A 26,101-nucleotide genomic window follows, 5' to 3' on the forward strand; every position below is an offset into this window, starting at 1 on the left:
CAGGGGGGGTTGGACAGATAACACCACCTCTTGGCTGGTAAGATTTTCTAGCTTCTTTTTAGACAGGTGCATGTTCACACCATTTGCTATTGTTGAATCAGTCATAGCATTTACAAAATAATAACAATAATAATAATAATAATAATAATGTATTTGCAGTAAGAAATTGATACTTTATTTTAGTTGAAAGGATGAAAAGCTGTGAGTCTTTGAAATGAATTGAATCTGGTTTTTGAACAGGTACAGAAATTGAAGTGTGTAGATTTCACTTTGAAGTCTGTATATTTCTTATGGCTCAGATTTGTGGCTCATAGCTTTTGGAAAGATAGCAGAAAATAGTTCTCAAGGAATGTAATCTAAATTTTAATTAACAATGTTGCAATTACTGAGGAGAGGGGAGGTAAGAAGGAACTTCGAAGTGTGTGTATGTGGGGAAATCTTGAAACTGCCCCAAATGGAGAACAAACTTTTGTAGTCTGCTGCTTTTTACAGTTTCTGTGTGGAGAGAAGCCTCCGTCACTGGGAGATCTTGCTGCTCTTGCTAATACTAGCATTCTCATGATCTCTTGCTGCCACTCTGGGTGTCCTTTTCCTTTTGGAGGAAATGTGGTATTTTCAGAGCAATAGATTTGGCAGGGTGCTTCATGTCTGCTAAGGGTAGATACATACTCGCCTTCAGTTCTCTTGGAGCAGGAAATAAGGAAACTCGGCCACAATTTCAGTGCTTTAGAATCTGTACTGTTACTAGCCTGTGCCCATGCAATGAGGGATGCAGATTTTTGGGATTTTTTTAATGTCTCCGAGGGAGGGAAAAATGATCCAAATGACAACAGGCAGAGAAAGTAGAGAGCAGAAATGTATGAAATGCTGTATCGCTGGCAAATCTTTCAGAAAAGGCCACATGCTTTTTTGGAGCAAATTATTAGTAGATAACAAAGTACCTATCTATTTTTTTAATCTTTCCCCCTCCCCTCCCCTTCCCATTTTGCTGCTTAGCTGACTCCTCACTTCCACTGCCACCAGGCAGTTGCTAGCATGCATTTTCCAGATGTGGTCAATCTGAATGATATCTTGATGCAGATGCGGGGGGGAGGGAAGAGGGAAAAGAGAAAGGAGAGACAAGATCCAACCTGACAAGACTCGGGGATGTGTTCAGCAGCACTGACCAAGCGTGGGACATACGCAGCTGTCCCTTATGCTATGGTTCCCTGCTGTGAGGTAGTGCTGTTGAGACTTCAACTTTTCTTTTAATTTCCTCTTCCCTTTGAGCACTGCTCATTTCCAGTAACGTGCTCCAAGTCTGAAACCTATGTCCTGAACCTTACAAAGGCCAGGTTCCATTTTCTCTCCTCTGAGAGCTGACCAGTCCATAAGCAACTGTTTGAAGAGGATTGATGTGTATGGTGTCCTGGCTGCTAGAGGTGTTTGGGCTGAACTGGTATTTGCCCACATTACCATCACCTGCTACTTAAGGGTGTTCATTTAGTCATGACTGAACCATTGCAAACTGAAACTAATCAAAATGTAGGATGCCGATAAAAATTAAAGACCCCAAATTACAGAATGGTGACAAAATATTCTGTGTGTATGGGAGTGTAAAGGAGGCAAAAACTTCACACAAGTTTCTCTTACTGGACTGCAAAGTTCGATCTTTAAGTAGTAAGACAGACTTGTGTTACTGTGGTCTTCTACGTGGTTGGGTTGGTGTTTTTTTATCAAATAAATTTCTACTTAGAAAAGCTGTCCACTTGTACCTCACTATAGCATATGCTAATGGAGAGAGTCCTAAGTTTTCAAAGACTTAGTAAAACTGTTCAAAAGACTTTTTAGCTTAATAATTCACCATCTGGTGTTCTTGCTCTGATCTAGAGTAGAACTATTTGGCATAAGATGCTTTTTTCCTACGAGCTTGTTTAACAAATCTTATTCCAGTGCTTCTAAAACTAGGTGAGAGAGGGATAGAGATAGAGGAGTGTGCATGTGTGCGTGTGTACCCTGGGGGAGGAAGGCTGGTTGTTTTGCTTTCCTTCCCAGTGGAAACTTAGATTGGGAATCTTTCAATAGCAAGGGAGAAAGTTCAAAGAATTTAAGTATTCATTAGTTTCATTAGGAGAGCTCTTGAAAGTGTTAGCTCTTACTATTTATTTGTGACTAGTACTGAGTTCCCATCAAGAGCTTGTAACTCTAGAGTAACCATTGAATACCATATTGGATGATTGATGGGTTCCTTTCTTCTGTGACCTCAGGCAAGGTCAGCCTGTATATCCCATCTCCAGTGGATTCAGGCAGCCCTATCCATCCTCACTCTCAGTCGACCCTTCCATGTCCAGGTAGGTGTAGGAGGTGAATGACTGACTGGGGAGTAACTGCTGGCATTAGAGGGCAAGTTGCTCTTCCGCTTGCATCTTGGTCTGCCTTTGCTTGCTTTTCAGTCAGCTAAAACCTTACGCATACATTTTAATTTAACTTACGTGTGTATATGCAGCTTGCCTGGATCCCACGCTGGTCTCATTCAGCATTTTCTTGTCAGTTTCTGAAGTGTTGCAATGAGTAGCGCCAGTGAATTGCCAACAATTAATTGAGCTGTTTCATCTGAAATGAGTTGCAAGTTCATTTCTAGATGCAACACACAGTGTGCATCCTTGGGTTTTGTTCATGCCAGTATGCAACCAGGTGGATTGTCGCTCTAGTCTGTGTTCTGTAGTTCCAATTTCTAAGTTGCTGGAAATCAGTGCTGAATCACGTAGGTAATGCTCTGTGTGGAAACTTGCTCGCAAGTAGGTATTTCATAGCCCAAAGCCACTAATGGCAGGGGATGCCAGCACAGTGTTTGTACTGGTGTGTGACTCAGGCACTGTGTCTTTGTGTCGAAGTGCAAGCAATGCTAATTGAGACTTGGCCGTGACACACTCCAGACCTCTCTGCTCTGCTTTCGCATTCTAAAGACAGCTTCTGCGTCCTGTGCTTGGGGTACACAAGGTTGCAATACACAATTCTTGAGTTTTTTCTGTGACCTGTAGAAGACACATCCTCTTGCACAGGGATTTAAGGCAGGCCACTTGATAAGTGGTAGGTCCTCTTGTCTCTTTGTGTGTGGGCTCCTTTGGATTATCACTGTCCCTTCACTTCTTTACAGAGGAATGATAAGCATGTGCCTGTCAAGGTGATTGGGAAGAAAGCCCATTCTTTCTCCATGATAAAATCACCTGATTTGGTTACAGGGCTTTGTGTTTCCTTCACTTTGATGACATGAAGGAAAAGGACAACAAGGGGACTAGGGAAGGGTGAAAGGAGAGGCTGGATGCAATTCCTTAGCCATCTCTCCTTCAGCAAAACTTCAGAGCATGAGCTTGCTTTTGATGTTAACAGTACTTCCCACCAGTTTAAAATACAGCATGCAGGTTTTCTGCTGCGCCTGAGCTTGCAATGCTCAACACCTTCAAGATCAGTCTCAGCTGTCCTGGAGAATGACCTGGGTTAGCAGGGTGGGATTATTCAGTTAATGATACTTTGGTTTTATTTTCCATTTTCCTTCTGGTACAAATGAAAGGAAGCTTTAATTAGGACAAAAATCTCTCCCTGCTCCCATCCTTCATCCAGGATGCAGGATTTTCAAATTTTATTTTAAGCATTTGAGGTAAGAATAGTGGGTGATGTTAAAATCTTTTACCTTCAGTACCTTGAAAAGTAAAGAGAGCCATCAGGGACTTCTTGAAAAGACTCTTCTTTCATTTTATTTGTTTCTGCATGGCAGTTTCCTCCTTTGCATTGGCTGGTGGTGGATATTTTAAGAATGTTTATATCTTGGTGTGGAAATATGGTTTTTTGGTTAAGAAATGTGTATTTTTATTGCTAGACAGTGCAACAGTACAAACATTAAATATTTCTTGTTTGCGTATTAAGTATTTCTTAATACTTAAAAGTATTTAAGTATTTGCTAAAAGTATTTGCCTGAAAGGTAATCAAATACCTTCTCTCCAACCAAAATGTTGACTGATTTGTTTTTTTGTTTGTTTTTCTTGAATAATTTGGGTACAATGCACAAATCTTAGCCAAATATTTTTCGTGTGCTCTTCAGGAGTTGTCGTCATTGCAAGCTCCGTAGCATTTGCATTCCTGGAGTGTCCTGCTGCTGTCATATGTGTTTGATGCCTGTCCTCAGTGAGGGTTACAGACCTTGCTTTGTTTTCTCTTTTAGGTTTTCACATCACATGATTCCTGGTCCCCCAGGCCCTCACACAACTGGAATCCCTCACCCAGCTATTGTAACACCTCAAGTAAAACAAGAACATCTGCACAACGACAGTGAGCTAATGCATGTGTGAGTCTGCCTTCCTGCACTAGAAACCTTAGTGAATAAATGTTGGAGAACTAATTCTATATGAAGAAGGATCAAGGATACTTTTAAAAAAGTGTGTTTCATGACCTTTTTCAATTTTAACTCTTCTCCTATAGCGAAAAAAGGATTTGTGGGCTACTGTTTGGTAAGGGTAATGAGACATGAACCCATTTTTCATTCCAGTGCAGCACTTTTAAGCTGTTGGCAACAGCCATCTTGATTCAGTCATAATCATGGACCTGTCCAGCTGTGACTGGTGCTTGAGTGTAAACTCATGAACTTCTGCTGGAAAAGTTCTTACCTGCAAAATTCGCTAGTAAAAAGCAATCTCATTGCTTAGTACTCAAAGGCAAAAGGCCTAGGAAAGAAGGGAATGAGAAGCTATTCTGCCGTGAAATTCGTCTTTTAGGGTGCCATGGATAGATAGCCTCTCAAAAAGAGAATTGAGACAAGTGATGAATTTGGAGCAGATTCACAGATTAAATGTTACTTTCTAGAGAATGTCACCTGACACCCTATCTGCGTATTAAACAGAAAGATATGAAATGGATGGGATATGACCACTGATATTCTCACTTACTACTTAAGTGCTACTCTAACCACAAGTTAGTAATTTTAAATTGGATCTTTTTAGGTTGAAGGCAAATTAATGTTTTTTCCTTTCCCTTTCCCAACCACGTTTTAGGAAGCCTCAGCACGAACAGAGAAAAGAACAAGAGCCAAAAAGACCTCATATCAAGAAACCTCTGAATGCTTTCATGTTGTACATGAAAGAAATGAGAGCAAATGTTGTAGCAGAGTGTACTCTGAAAGAAAGCGCAGCTATCAACCAGATCCTTGGCAGAAGGGTATGTACAGGAGGGTTTGGGAGTGCTCACAAGTGCTGCTAATTTGTGTTTCCCTTCAGCTGGGTGTGAAGGCTGACTTTCTGCTTGAGTTGATTACTGATGTGCAACTATTGAATTAGCTAACGAAGATAAAACATGCAGCAAAACTAAATGCAGTATCTTGATGTTCTTTCTTCAGCATTAGCAACATCATCAAATTTGTGTCTGTTCCACTCATGTTATGGTGTCCACAGCTCAGACATGAAAAATCCTCAATGGAAGGAGCGTTCAGATCACGTTCTGGGTCCTCCCTTAGGCCAGTGTCCATCAGAGCAGGAAGGGATCATTCAAAGACAAACACTGGATGCCACTGGAGTTGAAACTCAGCTGTGAATATGATGCAGTCCATCTGTAAGTCATGTAGGTTGGAAGGGACCCATGGAATTGTGTAGTCCAACATCCAACAAAGCAGGTCCAGTTACATCAAGTTGCTCAGGAGCCTGTACAGACAAGTTTTGAATGTCTCTGAAGTCAAAAGCCAAGTACTGGTGATCCCAGTCCATGTACCAGAGCCTTGCAGAGATCTGTTTGCTTCTGTGGCATTGTAGTCATGTTTTGTACTTTCCACACTCAGAAAAAAAAACCCATGCAGCCCAACTCACAGTACAGACTTTGTGTTCATTGCCAGTGTTATTCTTCCAAGGGAAGGCAGCTGAGGGAAATGCCCATTTTGCAATTGAGTCCCAGAAATGAGAAAAGGGGTGACTTTTGTACCAATCTGAGTTTGAGTAGGGATTATTCAAATACCCAGTGCACATCTCTTTTTGATCACTGACCAAGACAGTATTGAGAGGCACTGTGACTCTGGGAAAACCCTGTGCTTTTAAATGGGAAATCAGCACACGACCTTAAAGTGCTTATTTTATGTTACACTCTGAAGACTTCTGCTCCAAACAGAGCAGAAATCTATTGGTACTTGTCCCAGTTCGTGCAGTTTTCTGCCTTCTGTTCTTGTTACCTCCCCTTACAGGACATCTTGGTGCTTGCCTTTTCCATGCTTTCATGCAAGGCTCTAGGATCCTGTATGGGCCATTTGGTTAAGAGTTGGACTTGATGATCCTTGAGAGTTCCTCTCAACTCAGAATATTCTGTGATCTGTGAACTACCCTTACAGCTGATGGCAGTCCCAGATGATTGATCTTAGTGGGTCAGCCTTGTTTTCTTGGCCTGAACTAGAGCAGAGGCTTATTTATCTCTATTTTGGTAAGGAATCAGGCCCCAGGGCTCCATTGCTTGCTTTTTCTGCAGCTTGAAGTCTCTTTGCAAGTTACTGCTCTCCATGAAAGTACCTCAAATCCCACTTTTTTGCACCTGTGGTGCAAACAATGCATGAGTTATCCAATGTAATTGCTTGAAGATTAATTATGGTCAAGTGGTTTGTGTTCAGTCATCCTGGCCACTATGTTACCTTGTGCTACCCCAGAGCAGGAACCACCTCTTCTCACGAGCTGACACTTTGTGTGCTGCTGGGCTCTCCGCTGCCACAGCATTGTGTTCACTGCCCTCCACCTTTTGTAAGTGCTTATGGAGTTTAAGAGCTGCAGACAGGCTGAGCTGCTGTACTCTCAATAACTCATCCAACTCGCCAAGTTGAGGCAGACAAGTGATTTAGTTCACATCCTCTGATATGTAACAAAACAACATATTCAATCATGCAAAAATGATCTGATCTGAAATCTTAGTTCATGTTATGTTATTAGCATGTTATTGTTGTATGAGTGCCTTAATGATATCAGGTTTGTCTGTTTTCTGGAGCATTTTTTAAATTCTTCTCCCCTCACTTCCCCATGGATGTTGTCAAACAAGAAGATGCATCTAATGTTGCTGCAGCAGTAGAACTTAATTCTAAATAAAAGGCCGTTACTCCTGCAGGTTCAGGTCTATGATAGGTATTTCAACAAGAACAAAATCACTAAATACGAATGTAGCTGGTGCCTTTTCAAATGTGCAGGTTGTGAGGGATTTTTGTTTGCATTTGTGTGGGGGGGTGTTATTAAGTACATGAAACCAGGAAATGTATTCCTGCTTGTCTACAAAGGTCAACCCATGTAATTTGTAACATTGTACTTCTGTGATTTCTTAATATTAGAAACTTTTGCAGCTGCCATTTTCTTTTTCAATCAGAAAGCAGGTACCTTGAAGTTCAATACTTAGAAGCTGATCTTGGAACAGGAGTGCTGGTCCCCAGAAAGCCTTCTGTGTTGGCATTGAAAACTTGTGTCTAGCTGCTGCTTGAAACTAAGACAGCAGACCCTTCTGTCAAGGGGAGATTGCTGCCCTTTAAAAGCAGCACAAAACCCTTCAGATTTTTGTCAGGAGCTAAAGTTTGGGGTTTGTTGCTGGTTTTTTGTTGGGATTTGCTTTTGTTTGTTTGTTGTTGGTTTTTTTAAGTAGTGTTGGGAGAGTGTGGTTCTGTGAGCAGATTATTTGGTGAGCTGTTTCCATAAATAATTTTTGTCTTGCTCAAGGCACTTGGCAGTTGCAGAGCTGACAAATGCCTGAAAGTCAGTTAATAAACACAGGTGCCTGTAATTGCTAATGAATTTCATTTTTGCAGTGGAGAAGGACTGAATCAAAGTCACTAAAACACTTGCTCAAGTCATCTGTTGTCTAGGTATAACTTAGTTTCTAGTCTAAAGCTGTGTTTATTTTGTTTGCAGTGGCATGCTCTCTCCCGTGAAGAACAAGCAAAATATTATGAACTAGCTCGTAAAGAAAGGCAGCTACACATGCAGCTTTATCCAGGCTGGTCTGCAAGAGACAACTATGTAAGTCACTCACTTGAAGGTTCTTTCTTTAAATTCTCTTTCTTTTCATAACTTGCTAAATTATTATTTCTTCTTTTTCTCTGTAACTTGTTGAAAGATATAGAGACCCTGGATGAGGGTTGGTGAACATACCTATAACATAGACCTTATATTTGCTTTCATTTTGAACACCCAGAAAATGAGATTTTGTTGTTGCTATTGAAGTTCATCGTTTTTGAGGGAAAAAAATAACATGGAAAACATTTTCCTAAAACAGTGGCCAGCACTGTCTGGAAGCTCATATATTGTGTAGCTGTGAATTTTCCATAATTTTCTATTTGATCACTTATTATCCAAAAATCTTTCTTAGACCTGAGAAAAAAAACGGGTGTCTTGCTTTCAAGAGAACTGCAAGCCCAGCGGTCTCAATGCAGACAGAACTTTAGCTGAAAGTAATTCATAATGGTCCATCTGTGCAAATCTTGTACAAGTAACCTTCATGGTAGAGCCTGCTGCTAYACATGTGTGTATATATGTAARGAAGTTTTCTTACAGTTACTCTTGATTTATAATTAAATATCAAACAAGTGTTCATGGCACATTGCACAGCCTGCCCTGCACACTATGGTGCCTACAACGAGCTGTCAGTGTAGCCAAATGTGATGACATCAAGCTCAGAAGCTGCGGCCCTGAGAGACTGATCCTAACCTGAGATCTGGGCTCTTTTCTGTCCCTCCATTAGATGTGACACTGTCTACTGGGATAGGAATGTTTCTGGCTCAGTTTTCCTTCTGCACTACAGGGACAGTAGTTTTTCTCTACTTCAGTGATGTCTTTGTACATTGGAAGGACATTTGTACATTGTACAATCCTTTGTACATTTGTACCAGGATTGAGGTACCTAAATAGAGTGTTAACAGAAATGGTAGAAATTGTCACAGAATGCGCTGACACAGAAACTATGGGATTATTTCGGAAGGAAATGCCCTGGTCTTGCTGACATGCATGCCCAATTTTGTAACCACATACACAACTGTTGTAAGCCCTAGCAGCTTCTTTCTGTTTTCTACAGCCAATAAACTGTCCTGACATTACACAGGTAGGGTTTTTTTTCCAGTAACCAGACCATGTCCACAGAGCTGTCTTGAAGTATAGCTGGCAACAAACAGGGTCTTAGGGAAAGGCTCCCTGGAAACAAATGGATTTTGCTTGTCTCCAATTTACTTGCTGGCAAATCATGCCACTTAGGAGTCTTGTCACCTCATGCTTAGTGAACATCAGGCCTCTAGATGGTCCTGTGATGTTTGGTCATGTTGGCTTTGAGAACCCTGTGTTCTGCCCCAGCCTATGCCACACAGCACAAGCAGTGGACCTGTGGTTTCTTAAATGCCTTGGCAGACATTTGGAGTGTGTGAGGTGGCACGTATGAGTTATCTCTTTGATGTGCTTCCAGCCTACATCCTGTGTGGAAGTATAGCTCTGACATACTCCAGTGCTGTATGTTACAATGAAGAACTCTGCTGGCTTCCTCTTGCAGCCCTCCCCTCTGCTTCTCCAGGAATGCACACGTTCTGCAGTGGTGGTCAGACAGTGATCATAGGAGAGCAGTTTATTGCTGAAACCTTTTCAGATATTTTTTCTTTCCTTCTTAAGTTTTTCTAATTTAAGCAGTCAAAAAGTCAAATTGTATTAATTTAGCACAGGTATTACTGCAGTATTTTGAAGGTTGGAAGTGACTTAGGGGTGGTTCTTCTATTTCACAAAACACAAGTACAAGTAAAAAATATGTACTGTTTGGTTTTAGTTCTATTTTGGTTTGCCTGGTTATTCAGGATTTAAGGAATTTCAAGAAACCGTTAAATATTGTTATTCAATTGTTGAAACTATCTTTTTCATATGTTTTTATTACTGATACTCAAAGCAGTCATGCAAAATTGTGTGATAGACATGGAAGCACAGTGTTTTCACAACATGAGAGTGTCTATGTGTGCTGCAGTTGTCAGAAACTATCTTAGCTGGGAATGCTGACAACTAGTTTTCAGCCGCCTTCTATTCCTTCACTTACGTTATCTCATAGGTAGATCTCAGATCAACTTTCAGGATGTTTTAGCACTGGAAGTCAGCCTGACATAGAAAATATAACAAATTTTTATCAAATGATTTTTCCATGTTAACATCAGAACTAATGCACTTTCCTCTGTAAAGAAGTATTGCCTTGGTACCTAAGTGATAAAGTATATTGCCGTGAGCACTYCAGAGCCCTTGAAATGTACTTTTCAACTTCTAGTCTTGGTCCTGACTTCAGACTCTTGCTCACAAGGCATTGCCCAGCCCTGTTGCCAGCCTTGGGATAAATAAGGACAGGAGTTTGAGGACCAGGCAGTCCCAGGCTGTCAGAGTAGGCTGGAGGCTACTTAGGATCATGTGCTGGAGCTTCACCATAGTCTGTATTTGGAGTCCTCACTTCTGTCCATCAATCAGTGAGCACTACACAGGCTTGGGTTGGTTTCTCACATCACCTRTGCTGTCCATCCCATCACCTTGCAGAGCTGGCTCTTGGAAAGATGTATCCCAGCATCCCAGCCCCTCCACTCTGGCCGCTGTGTGTGTGGCATGCTCTGTGCTGGGACATTCAGCTGCCAGCCATGARAGTGGGGGGCCAGAAGATGGGGCAGCAGGCTACAGCCCTGGTCACAGCAACTGCATCAGCCTTTGCCAGAGCTCATCAGTTACAGCCTGTCTGGAGGCTTCTTTAAAACAYAAATGGATATGTTTTTTTCTTAAAACACACACAAAAAGCTTTGACTGACTATACAGGGCAATAAAGACAAGCCATATGGAGGAATATCARAGTGGTAGTTAGAGTGATGCAAGATGATTGAGGTTTTAAATTGTGGGTCTACWCTGACCTTTTGTTTCCTGACAGATTGTGCGAAGCAGGAGCTGGGGCCATTTCCATAGACAGGGGACAGGAGAAGGCTGAGTGTGTAGGTTGGCATGCTGGGGCCAGTGTGGTCTCCCASAAAGAGAGCTGCCAGGCACTCTCTCGTGTCCTGCACCTCAGCCACGTTAGGGGTGCTCTGCTGCACAGTCTCTGCTCTTTGGTTATTGCAGAGCGCGCTCTCTGGGCTCAGCCACACCAGACTTGGCTTTTGTTCAGGTACGAGGATTATCAGAACAGTTTTACTTGGCTGGTTTGCACCCTGGGGACAAGTCATGGTCGTCCTAGGTACTTTCAACACCCTGTCTGCTCCTACCATGTATGACAGTGTAAGTATCTGAATGTGTGAAGAGTTCTTGTGAGAGCCATAAATTATGATATCAACATACATGTCATCAGATTATTGAGCGTGAGAAGTCTCTTAGGTGCTTGTGGCTGCCAGCATTAGTTGAAAACCTGCCAGAAATTGTAATTCCATGTGGATATAAATATGTGTATTTCTGATGTGCATATTTCTGAGATGCTGAGAGCAAATTTGTTACCACTGAACTAGTTGAAAGTGATATAGAAAAGCTGCCCTGAAAATAATTGTCCTTTTTTCCYAACAGCTTTCTCAGTGTCCAGATGACTTGCTGTGAGGTAAGCAACAAAAAAAGTTCTGTGTATGTAATGGTATGATAATATTTCCTATTTTTCAGGGGAAGAAAAAGAAGAGGAAGAGAGAAAAGTTGCAGGAATCAGCATCAGGTAGGCCATGACCAACTCTTCCTTGTCACTCACCTCGGGTATATGTTAGAAACCAGGGCTTGCGCTATTTAATTTTTACGAGCTTTTGTCTAACACTTGCTTCTGATGGATGTTTTAAGATATTTCACTTGGAATGTAAGTTTGTGAACATGCACACAACCCATGCCTCCTTTCCYTTACACCCTTCTGAGCAGCAGTCCTGACGGCATCAACATCTTTGGCTGAACTTATGCATTGCTGCAATCACTGTCCTGTTTTACCTTTGCTTTTCTCCTCGGTCAGTGTTGTATCATCTTTAGACTTAACTGTGTCTCAAATACTGTGTGGTATTATTGGACACTGGAAGCTTTACACAGATCTTGCATAGTAACTGTACTTTTTCTCACTGTATTTTACATTTCTTTGTACACTAACAGCTGCCTAGTAGGTTGGCTAAAAGCATCAGTGAGGTCTCCTCTTTGCCTGCAAAATATATATAAAGAAACACCCTGTTTTCCCCAAGGAAAAATGGCTGGTATAAGAACCATAAAAAACAACCCAAACAGCAAAAACAAAAAACACACACACAAAAAAATCCATGTAACACTGTAGCAGACAAACTTATTTGGAATGCACAAAAAACTCTGTAACAGAAATTTGTTAAAGGAAAACAATCTTCTACAGGTACAGGCCCCAGAATGACAGCTGCCTACATCTGAAGCATGGTAAGAACATCTCTAAAGCTTTCCTGCTGATAAAACTGAATTGTAAAATAAGCCTTCTTATAAATTTTATGCAATAATATGAATTTAGCAAAAATTGCAGAAYTATCATATCCCAAAGCTAATGCTACTTTGATTACTGATGGTTTTTATACCGGCTATCCATTAAGTGTTCACCATTTCAATGCTTAACCATAATATTTTCAAATTGACCACACCTCACTGACTCGCTGCAAGTCTGCCTGTGAACCAGGGATGGGCTTATTAAGCAGTGCAAGCCCTCCCAGACTGTCACAGCTCATAAGAGCAGGTTAGATGCTGGCTTTGGAGCACAGTTGATGTCCTGACATCAAGATGCTGGCTGGCTGGGTAYACCTTTTAAAAACAATTTATTCACCTGTATACTAACAAAACAGCTGCTGTGAAAATGGGACTGTGTTTCAGTTGTTTCAAGAATTTCTCCCACTGTAAAGTGGTATTTTATGTGTGGTGCAGGTTGGGGTTTTTTGTGGTTGTTGTATTTCCAGCATGTGTTTTCTYTCTTTATACCATATTATCTGCACTGAGGGTGGAATGACTGGTGATTACACTCATGCAATAACATCRTCTAGTCAGCTTGTGAGTGCACACAGTACCACAGTGAGATTCTAATTTCTCAGTGTCTGTGTTGGAAGGCTGGTCCTTCTCTTCCTCTCAGTGTGATGYGTTTTCTGCTAGGAATGCCATTAATTTTAAATAATAGTTGCTTCTGAACTGTCTAGTTAACCCAGATTGCTCTTGAGAGATCCCCAAGTATTCTAGCAACCATGCAAAAAAACCCAAAACTTTCTAAACTCACTTACACACTGTATCAGAAATGGGCTCTCTGACCTCTYTTCCTCTGCCTTGTTTGGGCATGGGATCCCTGTGGCTCTGGGAGTAGTCAGCAAAGCAGGTTCCTGTTGGCCCTCTGCTCTGCTTGGACTTTCAGCCAGAGAAAGCCAGCTTCAGTTTCCTGTGTGCAGTGTGTCAGTCAGCAGTCAGCATGATTCAAGCCTCTTCTGAAGTTATGCCATTATGTTGGTTAGTCTGAACTTGGTTAAGACAAGACTTTGGTGGTTTGTTGATTATTTTCTTTTAAAGCCGAAGTAAAGTGAAAAGGCAAAATGTGTGCTCTTTTTCTCTTCCTAATAAGCAGAAGTTTTCCAGGAAAGCAGACAGCCTTGCCCCTTGCGATATGCATGAGTCAGGATGATTTGAGATGGGATTGCAGCATTGGGATTCTGTAGCCCATTCAACAAATGTAGCTGTAATGTACCATTACTTAGGGCATTATACCTACTAAATAAAAAAGTGCTGTAACCTTGAGTTTTGTAATTGATATTTCAGCTTAGTTTCCCAGGTCCATGATTGTTGTGAATATTTTTCCCTTTGATCTTAACCCAGTACCAGTAAGCAAAACACTCACAATTTTATCAGAATTGATACAGAGCACTGGATTGTGATGGGAATACAACTAAGGTTCAAATGACAGGTAAAAATCAGGGAACATTTGGTTTCTTGGATGCCTTACAGGATGCTTTACAGTCCAAGGAGGACTGTCTTGTCTACATTGTACTATTTTTGCTGGAGTTCCTCTGCGTTTTCTGTGTTAGAGGTTGAATGTTCTGAGTGTGGGGRCTTTCTCTCCCTTTGACCTTTACACTTCTGCCTTCCTCTCAGGCTTTGTAACAGTGTGGAAACTGTTGGCAATACCTGTCTCTCTGTCTCCAAGCAATTTGTAACACAGAATAAGAGAACAGTAGTATGCTCTTCCAGGGAAGGGGAAGTGTCCTGTTGACTCCATATATGCACATGAAGGCAGCCTCACTCAGGGTTTCATGCCGAGTGAATGATCTGCACKGGAGAGGTACAGATGTGCTCTTGCTGGAAGTAAATGTACGGAATGATTTAGGGAACCTGAAGCAGCCAGACTTCAAAGTAAACTTCTGAAGGTTAAGAGTCTTGCCCTCTGCAARCCTAATCCAAGGAATGTTTTGCCCACAAGCATAATATCTTAGCAGGCCCACAGCAGAGCTGTTGTAGTCTTTACTGGATGCAGATAATAAGCTTGGGAATAGCTTTCTTACTTGCATGGATGGTGTAAGGAAGAGGGAGAAGGAGGGTGGGAGGTCTGGGAAGGAGACAAGCRTTCTGTTATCTGAGAAGAATCAGAAATGAGTAGGTGGCAAGACCAAAGAAAGAATCTCAAGATCAGCACAAAGGAGATCAGCCAGGGCTGTAATTACGGTGATGTAAGTGAGAAGGATGAAATGGTGGGAGGGTTGTGTGGTGGGATGTTCAGAGGAAAGTAACGGAAGAGACATGCAAACAGAAATGATTTAAGATACTGTGAAAGTTTTGGGTGTGGGGTTTTTGTTGTTTTTTTTTTGGTCCATGAACATTCAGCAACTGACTGATTTTTAAGGTGGATCTCTTAGTCCCACTTTTTGATTTGCACATGCTTAGAGTGGTAAAGTCAAGGTGGTAAGCATTAAGTTGCCCCTTTTTCAAGRGTTGTACACAGCAGTAGGTGTCTTATGGCTTCATTGCTTAGGATTTATCTGAGTTCTGTGATCTCCAGCCTGCTGAATGGCTGATTTGTAAAACACTTCAGAATGCTTTAGGAGTACTGTGACTCTGTGCACCAGTCTTTGCTATATTATACTGGGGTACTCCAAAGCATGTCCTTCAAGAGCTGTGGAAATATCCCAAGATTTTTGTTGACATGGCCCAACACAATGTTTGAAACAACTTTGATTTATTGAAGAAAAATCTCTTATTTATTCTCTTATTTTGGAATTAACCAAGASTGGAATTAGACCTGATAATGATAAAAATAAATTGAGGAGGAAAGGGGAAATGAGGAAAGCCAAGATTAAGGACAATGTAGAGATCATGTGTTGAGCACCTTTCTGAAAGGTGAGTGTTTTTCTTTTACTTCAAGCACAGGCTTCTAGATGATTTGTAAATAGGAACAATTCTGTGTTGGAAGTGGAGATTTCTAATTTCCTATTCAGTTTGACTTTYAGAAGAAAAGAAAAAAGGTGCTTTTTAGCATCTCCGTGAGTATTTTGAAATCAGCAAGGAAACAGAAGTGTGCTAACAAAAATTCTTCCTGATTGTTCTGCAACATGGAAATACTTAACTTCTTATGACTTGCTCTGTATGGAATTGTGAAAGGCACGTCATTCAACATATGGCAGGATGCAATTGGGAAACTACATAATTTAACACTATGTTTTGGCATATCTTCAAGGGCTAAAAAGAGTGATAGAGAAGCTTAATAGACACTTGAAAACCTGTGAGAAGTATATTTGTGGCTTGAAAAATTCCATGACAATTAGCACCTACATTAACAAAGCCTACAAAACTAAGAAAACTTGACTAATTCAGATTTGCAATCAGAAGTACTTGAAAGGATCAGATTAAGTCTGTTTAACTTTGAACAGTGAATTATTTTAACATTTCAAACTTCCCACATTGAAAATGGGAGCCAAATTTCAGCACAGAAGTGATTTTTGGGTATGAATTTACAACTGGATTATGTTTTTCCTATTACTTAGAAATAAAATGGAGTGAGGCTGTGAAAGCAGACAATAAAGCAGACCAGTGCACAGCCAGAATACTGTGGAAAAGAAGAACACAATGACTGGTTGTGGTTTACCATGGATTTCTGGCCAGCACCAGAGAAAGGAGATGCAAAGAGGATGTGGTATCTTGCTTTCTGAGGCATGTTTTCAAACCTGGCTTGTCCAGTGCTCTTGAAATTGCTACTGGAGTAGTTCAAAYTGAAACAAATGCTCCACCCCTTCCCATAGCTCCACTGCTCAGAAACTTTAAACAGAGCCTGGAGAACTTGCATAGAAGTTAGTCTGTGTGAGAATGTGTGTGGTGATGGTGGTGCAGAGACGTGTCCTGATTTGCTTTAAAAATTGTTTCCTGTATGACCCATGTTTCTCTGTTCCCTGTTTTGCTCATGAATAGCAGCCTTCAGCACAGACAAGAGGGACAGAATGACCAGAAGAAAATTTTCTGGATTGAAATATTTATATTATTTCAGAAAGGCATAAAATTTTAAACAAAATTAGTACAGACCTCAGAGAGATCATGWCATGGGTTGAAAGGGACCTTTAAAGACCATCTAGTTCCAAGATCCCCCACCATGGACAGGGACACCCTCTGCTAGACCAAGTTACTCAAAGMCTCATCCAATCTGACCTTGAACACATCCAGGGATGGGGCAACCTCTCTGGGCCTCACTGCCCTCACAGTAAAGAATTTTTTTCATAATATCCAATCTGAACTTATCCTCTATCAGTTTAAAGCCATTCCCTCTTGTCCTGTCACTACCTGCCCCTGTAAAAACCTCTCTCCAGCTTTCCTGTCGGCCCCCTTTAGGAACTGGAAGACTCCTATAAGGTCTCACTGAAGCTTTCTCCAGGCTGAATAACCCCAGCTCTCCCAGCCTGTCTGCARAGGAGAGCTGCTCCTGCCCTCTGAGCATCTTTGTGGCCTCCTCTGGGATTGCTCCAAGAGGTCCCTGTGTTTTTACTGCTGGGGATCCCAGAGCTGATGCAGCACTGCAGGTGGGGTGTCACCAGAGAGGAGCAGAGGAGCAGAGGAGCAGAGGAGCAGCATCCCCTGCCTTCGCCCTGCTGCCCACGCTGCTTTGGATGAGCCCAGGACCTATGTGTCCCCTCCCGCAACTTAATTCTGACCTGACACTGATCTTGCCGGGGTGAAAGACAGAAGCCCTCCTCTCTTTCAGGCTCTCAGACAACAAGGAAAAGGTCACAAGAGCAAACCAGAAGAGAAGCCACAGCCCCGTGTAGGTGGCAGGTACAGAGGGGCACTGACACCTGCTGGGAGAGGTGCAGCAGAGCAGAGCCAGCTCCCTGCTGCCTGTTACCATCCTGGTGGAGGTCCCTCGTGAAGGGCAAGACGGAAGGAAGGAAGAAAGGAAGCGTATAAAAGCTATTTTGGGTGCAATCAGAGCCTATGGGAGGGGTTAAGGGTAAATGAGGGTAGCAGCAAAGCACAGTTTTCACAAATAAAGAACAGCAGAACACTTTCAATTAGGCAATCAGCATAGATGTGGGATTAGAGAAATAAGAAAAAATGTTAAGGACTTTTGCAAAATAGGCRCAGCATGATCAGGTTATGAAGCTGATCTTCAGCATTTCATATTTTAAATTGACATTGACAAATGGAAAAGATAGATAATTCAGGAATTGAATGTATGTATTTTGTTGCAGATGCTCAAGTTGCAGAACCTACTGTGAAATTAGAGATGCTTAATGAAGTTTGAACTCAACTACATTTACAAGTGATTAAAAAGCCCTACACGGTTTTGCTTCTGAGGTGTTAGCAGTAGGCAGCTTGGGCTASAATGAAGGAGAGCTGTGGGACAACTATTGTTCTAACTCTTCCTGTGGGACAGGGTGGGGACAGGGAGTTGACTGCTGGTGTAGCATTCTTCTCTGGATAAAAACGGTGTATTTTGCTGGATTTAGTAAACTCACCACCATACAGAGAATTCTAAGGTCGTGAGAAAAGCTCTGTAGAAACAAACTGTTTCATAAATAAGATGTCAGGTTTTCAAATGTTGTTTCATTTCCAGTTGGAAGAAAACTTCAGAATTTTAGTGTTTTTCTCAGGTCTTTATTGCATTTTCACTTTTTTTAAGTGCATTTACATGAAAATTTTCAAAATGAGGCTTTGATACTGTGTTCCTGACCAGCTAGGAAGCAAGTTTTTATGACACTGTCAAAGCCTCTCCCATTTGTCTCTGGAGACTAAGCTTCGGTGAAATCAGTCTTCTAATTTCAACAGAATTGTATTCAAATGCAAACCCTAGCATACCCTASCACTGATTTTTGCTTCCATTTGCCTCTGATTTTAGAGATTATGATTGAAAGGGTCTTCTGATATACATGAATGCAAACCTAGCCATCCTGAAGATAAAAAATAAAAAGAACAGAACAAACCCAAAGAGCCTTAACCATGATGTTGCAAAAGTCACTGCTAATAGAGCATACCTTGTCATAGCAGTCAGTTCCTTAATCCCCTACTTCAAGACGTTTTGATGCAAATCATCTTTTAAATCTCCAACCCTTTCCCTGCTTGTTAAGACTGTACCATATGGACAGTTTTGAAAGCTTGCAGACTGGAAAGCTGTACAAGGGAGGAAGYTCATAGCATGGCCAGCTGAAGCACCACTGTCTGGCCAGTTAAAACATGATCCTGGCAAGTCAGAGAGTGAGACATTTTGGGCTTTAGTCAGAGCTTCCAGGGCATGAGCTTTCAGCTCCTCCTTCCAGTGGTAGGAGCAAATGTTGGAAGCATTTGTGCAGTGAAGGCGTCATTGGCACTGGGGTGTAGTGTGTGAGCAGCGTTAGAGGCAATTGAGGAAAACGGTACATGGACCATCTCTGAATTGGTGCTCTTGCCACAGGCAAGTACAGTGGGATCAGGGGTTAAGAGAACTAACTTTAAGTGACCAGAGAGACATAATTTCTGAAGTTGCTTCCTCCTTGTAAAAGTTACAGGATATGTGTTCCCTCGTTAATATCAAAGTTGTATCAGGGTTAAATTCAGGAGTTATGAGAGCTTCTACGTATCTTCATTTCAGGGATACCTGAAATTGCACGTGGTAAAGTGTTAYTGCCAAAATAACTACACAGAGTTAGTTTCTATGGTGTAAAGGCAAATGCRCACACTAGGTGGGACTACATTTTGATGAATAGTTGGTTTTCTTCCCATATGTGTATCTTCTGAGGTACACAAGCTTCCTGTTGTGTATTTTGGACCAGTAGAGATTTTATGATGAGATGACTTAATTGCATCAAAGTAAAGTTGATAGGTTTGAATTCTGTAGTGGTTTCTGCATGCTGTTGTCTTATTCTTGTAGTGTTGCTCTGTGGATGCCTGTGTGTAGAATAGTTGATGGAAGCTCAGGAAGATATTCAAGTTACAGCTGACTTGCCTTTGGTTTCATGAAAGCAGCTATTTAAATTATTCCATGTATCAGAAGATTTAACTGTTGAGATTGTCTTTCAAAGTACAGTGTAAATTCTAACCTATGTTTAATTGTGGCAGAAAAAATGATCTACAAAGGAAACTGTACCTGTGTTATTTCTTTCTTCTGAAATAGAAATACCTCATGTCTTCTCTGTTACAGCGGATGAAAACTGAAGTAGTTTCAGTGCCCCTAGCTCAATCTAGAAAACAAATAATTTAAAAAATAGTCTTCTGAATATTTATTAYATGCCATAAAGATACAAAAAGGAGACAAGCCTATTTCTTCCTCTCTTTTCCTCACATTTAGTACACTGTTCCTCTTTAACAAGCTGCTAGAGACGGCTGTCTGGAGGCAATCTGGTTCTTATTACAAWCATGGAGCCTCTCTCCCCTCCCACTCCCAACAGGAAAAATATATCCTGGGTTTTCCAGTGAGATAATTTTAAAGATTCTAGCTTATTGATAGAGCTTGTAGTTTTGTGCTACCTACACTGGGGCCTTTGGTAAGAGCCACACCTGCTTGGCACCATTGCCGTCAGCTGCACAAAATGGGAACCCATAAATACCTGGATGTTTACTGTGTATTAGCCAAAACTAATCTGCTCTGAAAGGCATCTCTGGTTTTGGAAGATGGAGGGAGGAATACTCCTGCCGGTCACTAAATGCATCTAGCTTAGGTCAAACTAAGGGAACCGAAGTTAGGACTCCAGGCTCCACCTGTAGCTAATGGAGAGGTATTTTCAGGGGCAGTTATCTGAAGGGCATTTAAACCAGCAGTGAATAATTTGCTGTTGGAGTTTCCATTCAATGGAATTTGCTGTTGGAGTTTCCAGCAATGGGCCAATGTTAAAAGTAGCAAGGGATTGGACACACCAAGAAAAAGTTCATACTGACATAGTTTTAACATGGCAGCATCTGTTACAGTTTTAGGGTACAATTTTATGTCATTTTGTTGGATACAAAGGCAGCTTAAAAAGTTTCCTCTGCTGCCTGCTGGTATCCAGCCCTTGCAGAGAGGGCTTTTTCCTGTCTCCTGTAGGTCTCTCCATCCATGTTCCATAACAGCCTGTGGGACTTTGCAGCAAATCAGATTACTAAGACTGGGGTTGTTGGGAGCTGCTTTTTTTGTTTAGAAACAACAAAGGTTGTGGAGTGTTTGTTTGTGTTTGCCCTGAACATCTCAAGGATCTGGTTTGGGCTAAACCCACAAACCATGGCACAGCTGGGCAGGAAGAGGAGCAGACTGCAGTGCCGGCATCTATCTGCTTGTGCCTGAAACCCTCTCCAGCTCTGCTGTTAAAGAAAACACAGAAGCACTTCACAAACAACATGAACCGCCCTGATAAATAATGACCTGGTTTTGCATTGCTCTTTCTGGAGTATTGAATAAACYCTGGCTGGCAGTAAGTTGAACATGTTCATTTTGGACTTACAAAGAAAATGACAGTTTCAGCTTTTGGGTCCCTGAATTTGCCATMTTGTTTAAAGTACCAGGACAAAAGACAGGTTTGGATATTAATTTTTCCTTTTTTAAAAAAAATACATGTAACATATGTAGTCCTGTGTCTTCTTAAAACTGTATCCAAWCAACTTGATGGGGAAAGGTAGAGAAAAAAGTTGCTCACTTAAAATGTTTACTATTGCATGCCTTCTCCTGGGTTAGGTATCTCTTACTCCATATTTACTTCTGTACTGACCCAGATACTCTTGACATTTTTCAATAACCTTTTCTTATCAGCATGACCTGGATGAAGCTGCATAATTCTCTCCCTTGTTCTAGAAAAGTTAAAAGACTAGAGGAGGAGCACAAGACCTTTGTGGACCCACCATTCCATCCATCTCATTCCTAAGTGCAGGGAGGACTTCTGATTCCCTTGTGATCCCTTCAGCCACTGAGCCTAGGCTTGCTAGGAAACTTGAGTTTTACTGTAGCGATTCCTGAATTAGTTTTGTCATTTCAGTAGTAAGGTTTTTCTTTTTGTACTGCATTATTCTTGAATCTTATGTCTGTTTCTTTCTCGGGGTGCTGCTTTCTTTTTCTTTTTCCCCTTTCCTCCTTCAGTCAGACGCACACTGCAAATGGCACATACAGTGCCTCCTATTGTGGCTCAGGCTCAAGACTTCACATATGTAAAATGTGACTTGCAGCACTTTCTTTGAAGCCTAACCACAGCCAGGGAGCTGTAATTGCAGTCTTTGATTTGTGCCGACTTCACTTGTGGATTGGGCTTTGCTAGGGCATGCCTCGCCTGGCGAGACTTCAGCTGCAGCCCCCCAGTGAAGCCTTAGATGTGGGAAGTCTTCAGTCTCCTTAGCACATGCCTGTGGTTTCTTGAAAAGAATCCTGATTTGACCTGTTTTATATCTGTAAGGCAACACCATCATCACTCGTATTTTTTAGGTATTATTTGGTTTATCAGCAGTAGAAGCAATTTCCAGTGTGTAGCCTTAATGTGCAGCTGGGGAAAGGCTGGGTTCTAGATGCTGTTTTCRGGATAGCTACTGTGTAATTTGCTGTACGGCAGTACTCACTTGGAAATAAAAATACTTGGGGCTTCCCCAGTGCCTGTTCCCTTCCAGAATCACCGTGGTGTCTGCAGCCTCTCTAGCAGAGCTGGGCATAGTTAGGAGCTACGGAAAAAGGTGCCTCTGGATTGAGAAAGGAGCAATGGCCGCTGTTGGAAAAAGCTGAGGGCCAGAGCAAGGCCATGGTCGTTATTTTAACCTCCTGACTTCAAAGACATCTTGCTGRTACGGGAAGGGGGGAGGAGGCAGGGAACCATCTCAACAGAAGAGCATTTCATTTCCTTCAGTGAAGTAGACATTCCTGGCTGTTAATGGGGAGTAGCTCTGAATCACAGCGCTTGTATCAGACTGCTGTGAACTACTGGCCTGGCGCCTCAAGGCCATTCCTCAACAGGAAGCTGAATGTTTTCATGTAAGACTGAGAGGAAAACCTTCCCAGGAAGAGCAACCTAGACCAAACCTTTGAAAATCCGGGATGAAAAGGCACAAAATAAATATAAAGCTGCAGGGTGCTCTCCCCAGTGTTTCTCTGCTGTTTGCTTGGCCTCTCTTTCGTGCTCCTTGGAAAGGTAGAGCCCTTCGTAGCTCTTTGATCCGCACGTGTTACGGAGCACTGCGCTACTTTATAAAAAAAAAAAAAAAAAAAAAAAAAAAAAAAAAAAAAAAAAAAAAAAAAAAAAAAAAAAAAAAAAAAGCAGGAAGCTCAGGAGGCTTTTTTTAGTTGGGACATGGGCTGGTTTTATGAGGAAATAGGAACTGAATTAGTCAATACAGACCACCTCTGTTGAAACTGCTGGTTTGCCAGTGGACTCTTAGCTGTGCTGTTTAAGAGGCCTCAGTGGCTTTAAATGTCCTTTTGCGGCTACCAGCAGCAGGTGAAAATTATTCCTTATGTATCAGGGACGGAGTATTTGGGCAAGGAGGGAGTCTGCATCAAATCTAAGCTATACAGAACAGTTTGCTATAGATTTGTGTTTGTCTTTCTACCTTWGTCTAGCAGCCAAACTTCAGTGTCCTCAACTTTCCWTTCTACTATRAAAATAGCCACATGAGTGACCTYTGGTAAGGAGATACTTKTTTAGTAAGATTTTGGGACCTCAGCTTACACTGATTAAAATCAAAGAGTACAAAATCAGTTTTGGAGGCTTTCTACCCTGGACTATGCGAGGCAGTGTAACTCCTTACTCAGGAGCTGCCACTCTACTCAGTCACTATAGGTGAAACGCTTTGTATTGTAATGGTTTACACAGAAGCTGCAGCAGATGGGAGGTGGGTGCTCCGTTATAAATGGCCTTGGTTTAAATAACTGCTGTAATGTAATTTAATGTCAAATTTGCTGACTAATTCGGYTTGTGGCTCTTGCAGGCTTAAGCAGTCTATCTATTATGATTAGTATAAAAGAAGTTTGACTTGTGGTTTAAACCATTTCTTCATAAACTTGTTCTGTGTTGCCTTGCGTGACTCAAGGTGCTGGCAGTGTATCTTTTTTATGTGACTAAGCATTTTGTGTGTCATCTGGTGAAAATTCGTTTATCTTCTCCACTGAACTGCATTCTTGTGCTAATTTTGATCATTCTCAAAAGCTTTGCTCATTGAATCTTCTATTTGTTTGGCAGCTGAGTAGTACATGGAGACACAGAGGTTAATGTTGATTTTTCTGAGATACCAAAACCAGTTCCAGTTACTGGAGAGCATGTGTCCATGTGTGGAAAAATGTCTGACTCGCTAGACAGATTTTGGGTGGAGACCCTGTTATAACCCACTTGTCTGGATCAGAAGAGCAAGGGTGATAGCTAAGTCAGCAACTGCGTGAATCAGCTGATGCAACCCAGAGATCTAGTGAGGAAGAACTGCTCCTCTCTGAATGAGCAACTCCTGTTAGCCTTGTACTGCGGGCCATTTCACATGCTCTAAGAATATAAATCTTTCCAAGAGCCTAGTGAATTTTACTGCTAGGGAGGAGGCCCATGGTTCTTACAGAGCTGGAAGATGTTCCCTACCCTGCAGAAGAGCAGAACAAATCCTCCCCAGCCACAAGGACGGATGGTAGAATCAGTGTTCACACAAGCCTCATCCACCACATTCCTCTACTGCTTGCAGAAGACAGCATTTTTTCATTTCTGCAGGGAGCGGAGCTTGAGGCTCTGAAACAGAGATTTAATTGACCTCAACCACTGCACTGCAGTACCAAAGCCTGAGGATGTCTAGTTTTGTAATGGTATCTGGGTCAAATGCTGTAGATRAATTAAATCCACTACAAAAGGGAAGTACTTCTGTAATATGCTGGATGCTTAAAACCCCATTTTTCTAGTTGGTATCTCTTTCCAATCCAACATACTTTCCATAAATATAGTCACAAACTTCAAGCAAAAGCAAGTAGTAATAAATTCTGCATTTAACTTTGACATTGTAATGCACATTCCACTAATACACTTGTCCTAAGAGTTACCGTGACCCATCACCTACTTCTTTGAAGAGTATTTTTTTTTAAAGGCTTCATATAGTCTTTATCACTCTCTCTCTCTCTCCCCCCTCCCCTTCTCTGTAGGTGGGAAAAGAAATGCTTTCTCAACTTGCAAAGCAAAGGCGGCGACACCAGGACCCCTTCTGGAGATGGAAGCTTGTTAAACCCTAGGTGTGTCCTTCATCCACACAGACCACCCCCAAGGAGTCTGTCTAGGATGTCATTCACCCTGATGTCACTGCTAGAGACACTGAATCATAAAGACAATCACTGCCAAAATCCTCCACTATCACGAGGTCCAGCCCYGATATAAATAGAGCAAATGAGCTCCTGGGTCAGCAGAGCAGCTTTTGTCTTCACCTCTGCCTTGCACTCKTAAGCCCCCGTCTCATCTGTGTCCATGTTGAGTCAGCAAACACAGTAGCATGGCTGTCTCTGCCTGCTTCAGCCAGCAGAATAACGTAGACCACAGCTGCCCCATACAGCACATCGAGGAATGGAATTTGCCTGGACCAGGATGACACGCTCAACCTTCTTTTTATTTAATGGTGCGACAGGATCAATTTTGGTTTTAGCTTTTTTTAAGAAACTTGAATGCTTTTATATTTTAACTTTTAGTTTGTAATTTCTTTGGTGTATATTTTACTAGGTATGAGCTTTTAAACAAGTGTCAAAAATCTGAAATACTTTTTAAATAAAAGGAGTTTTTCTTTTTTTTTTCTTTTTTTTTTTTTCTGCCAGAGGAAAAATCTGTATGGAAAAAAGGTGGCTGTTTTGTTAAACTATTTGTAACAAATAGTGGCCTCTCAGTCTATATAATACAGTGTCCTATAGAACTAAATAAATGTAACAACAGTCAGCTGGTCAGTAGACATGTTAGTCTTGCATCATCTACTCTGTAAACATAAGCAATACATCCAGCAAATCTGACTGCAGTGAGTTCTCCTTCTCACCCATTCCCCTTCTCCTTGTAAAAAGCCCAGCACTTGAATTATTACTTCAATTGTTCTGTATTTGTATCTGTTTTTGTTAGCCTGTTAGTGGGATTTTATGCCAGTTGTTGAAATGAGCATTGATGTACCCATTTTTTAAAATAGTAAGGCACAGCCTTTGCCAAAAATACTGTCAACCAATTTTTTTTGTCATTCCAGTTTGAGTTAATGTGCTGAGCATTTGTTTTTTAATAAAAGCTTTGTAATAAAACTGAAGTCAACTGTCTTAAAAATGTGCTGAAAAAAAGGAAAAAAGAGAATGGTTTGTGCTAGAATTCCTCAAAAGTAAAAGCAAGCCCAGGAAGGTACAGTCACTTGTAAGGCTGAAGACTTTTGGCTCAGTCTTCTCTTCCAGGAAATGCAATGTGTCTGTTTGGCTCTTTGCTTATCTGAAGTGATTTTGGAAAATGACTTTCTCTTCAAAAGTGAGCAGAAGYCTCAGTTTCATACCAGGAATAAGGAATGAGGAAGCTCCATGCTCCCTTGTGCTGCTCAGTTTGCTTTGGCCTAAAGGGAAGTACTAAGGATCCCTCCATCTTCATTTTCCTAGCAAATCTTAGTGAASGAGCAGTGGTTTAAGCTGATGATTAGGAATATGGATTCCTTCCCTTCTTTCTGGACRCAGCCCATGCCCACACAAGAGGTAGACACCTACAGGTAAATTTCTTATAGCTGTATAAATTATCTCAGAGCCAGGGACTGAAGCTGGCTGCAGA

General features: G+C 41.5%; 1 protein-coding gene across 1 annotated transcript; it reads left to right on the forward strand.

The window, feature by feature from the left end:
• Positions 1 to 5: 5 nt before the first annotated feature.
• Positions 6 to 25,599, forward strand: LOC130581148 (lymphoid enhancer-binding factor 1-like; the record flags this gene model as incomplete). Its single annotated transcript, XM_057379090.1, has 7 exons — positions 6 to 37; positions 2,247 to 2,330; positions 4,199 to 4,321; positions 5,025 to 5,187; positions 7,887 to 7,994; positions 11,613 to 11,661; positions 24,478 to 25,599. Coding segments are annotated over 7 exons (639 nt in total), but the record flags the coding sequence as incomplete, so codon positions are not given.
• Positions 25,600 to 26,101: the final 502 nt, after the last annotated feature.

The sequence above is a fragment of the Malurus melanocephalus genome, unplaced genomic scaffold (genome assembly GCF_030028575.1).
Source record: "Malurus melanocephalus ecotype Western Australia unplaced genomic scaffold, MMel_1.1 scaffold_386, whole genome shotgun sequence".
Taxonomy (NCBI): Eukaryota; Metazoa; Chordata; class Aves; order Passeriformes; family Maluridae; genus Malurus; species Malurus melanocephalus.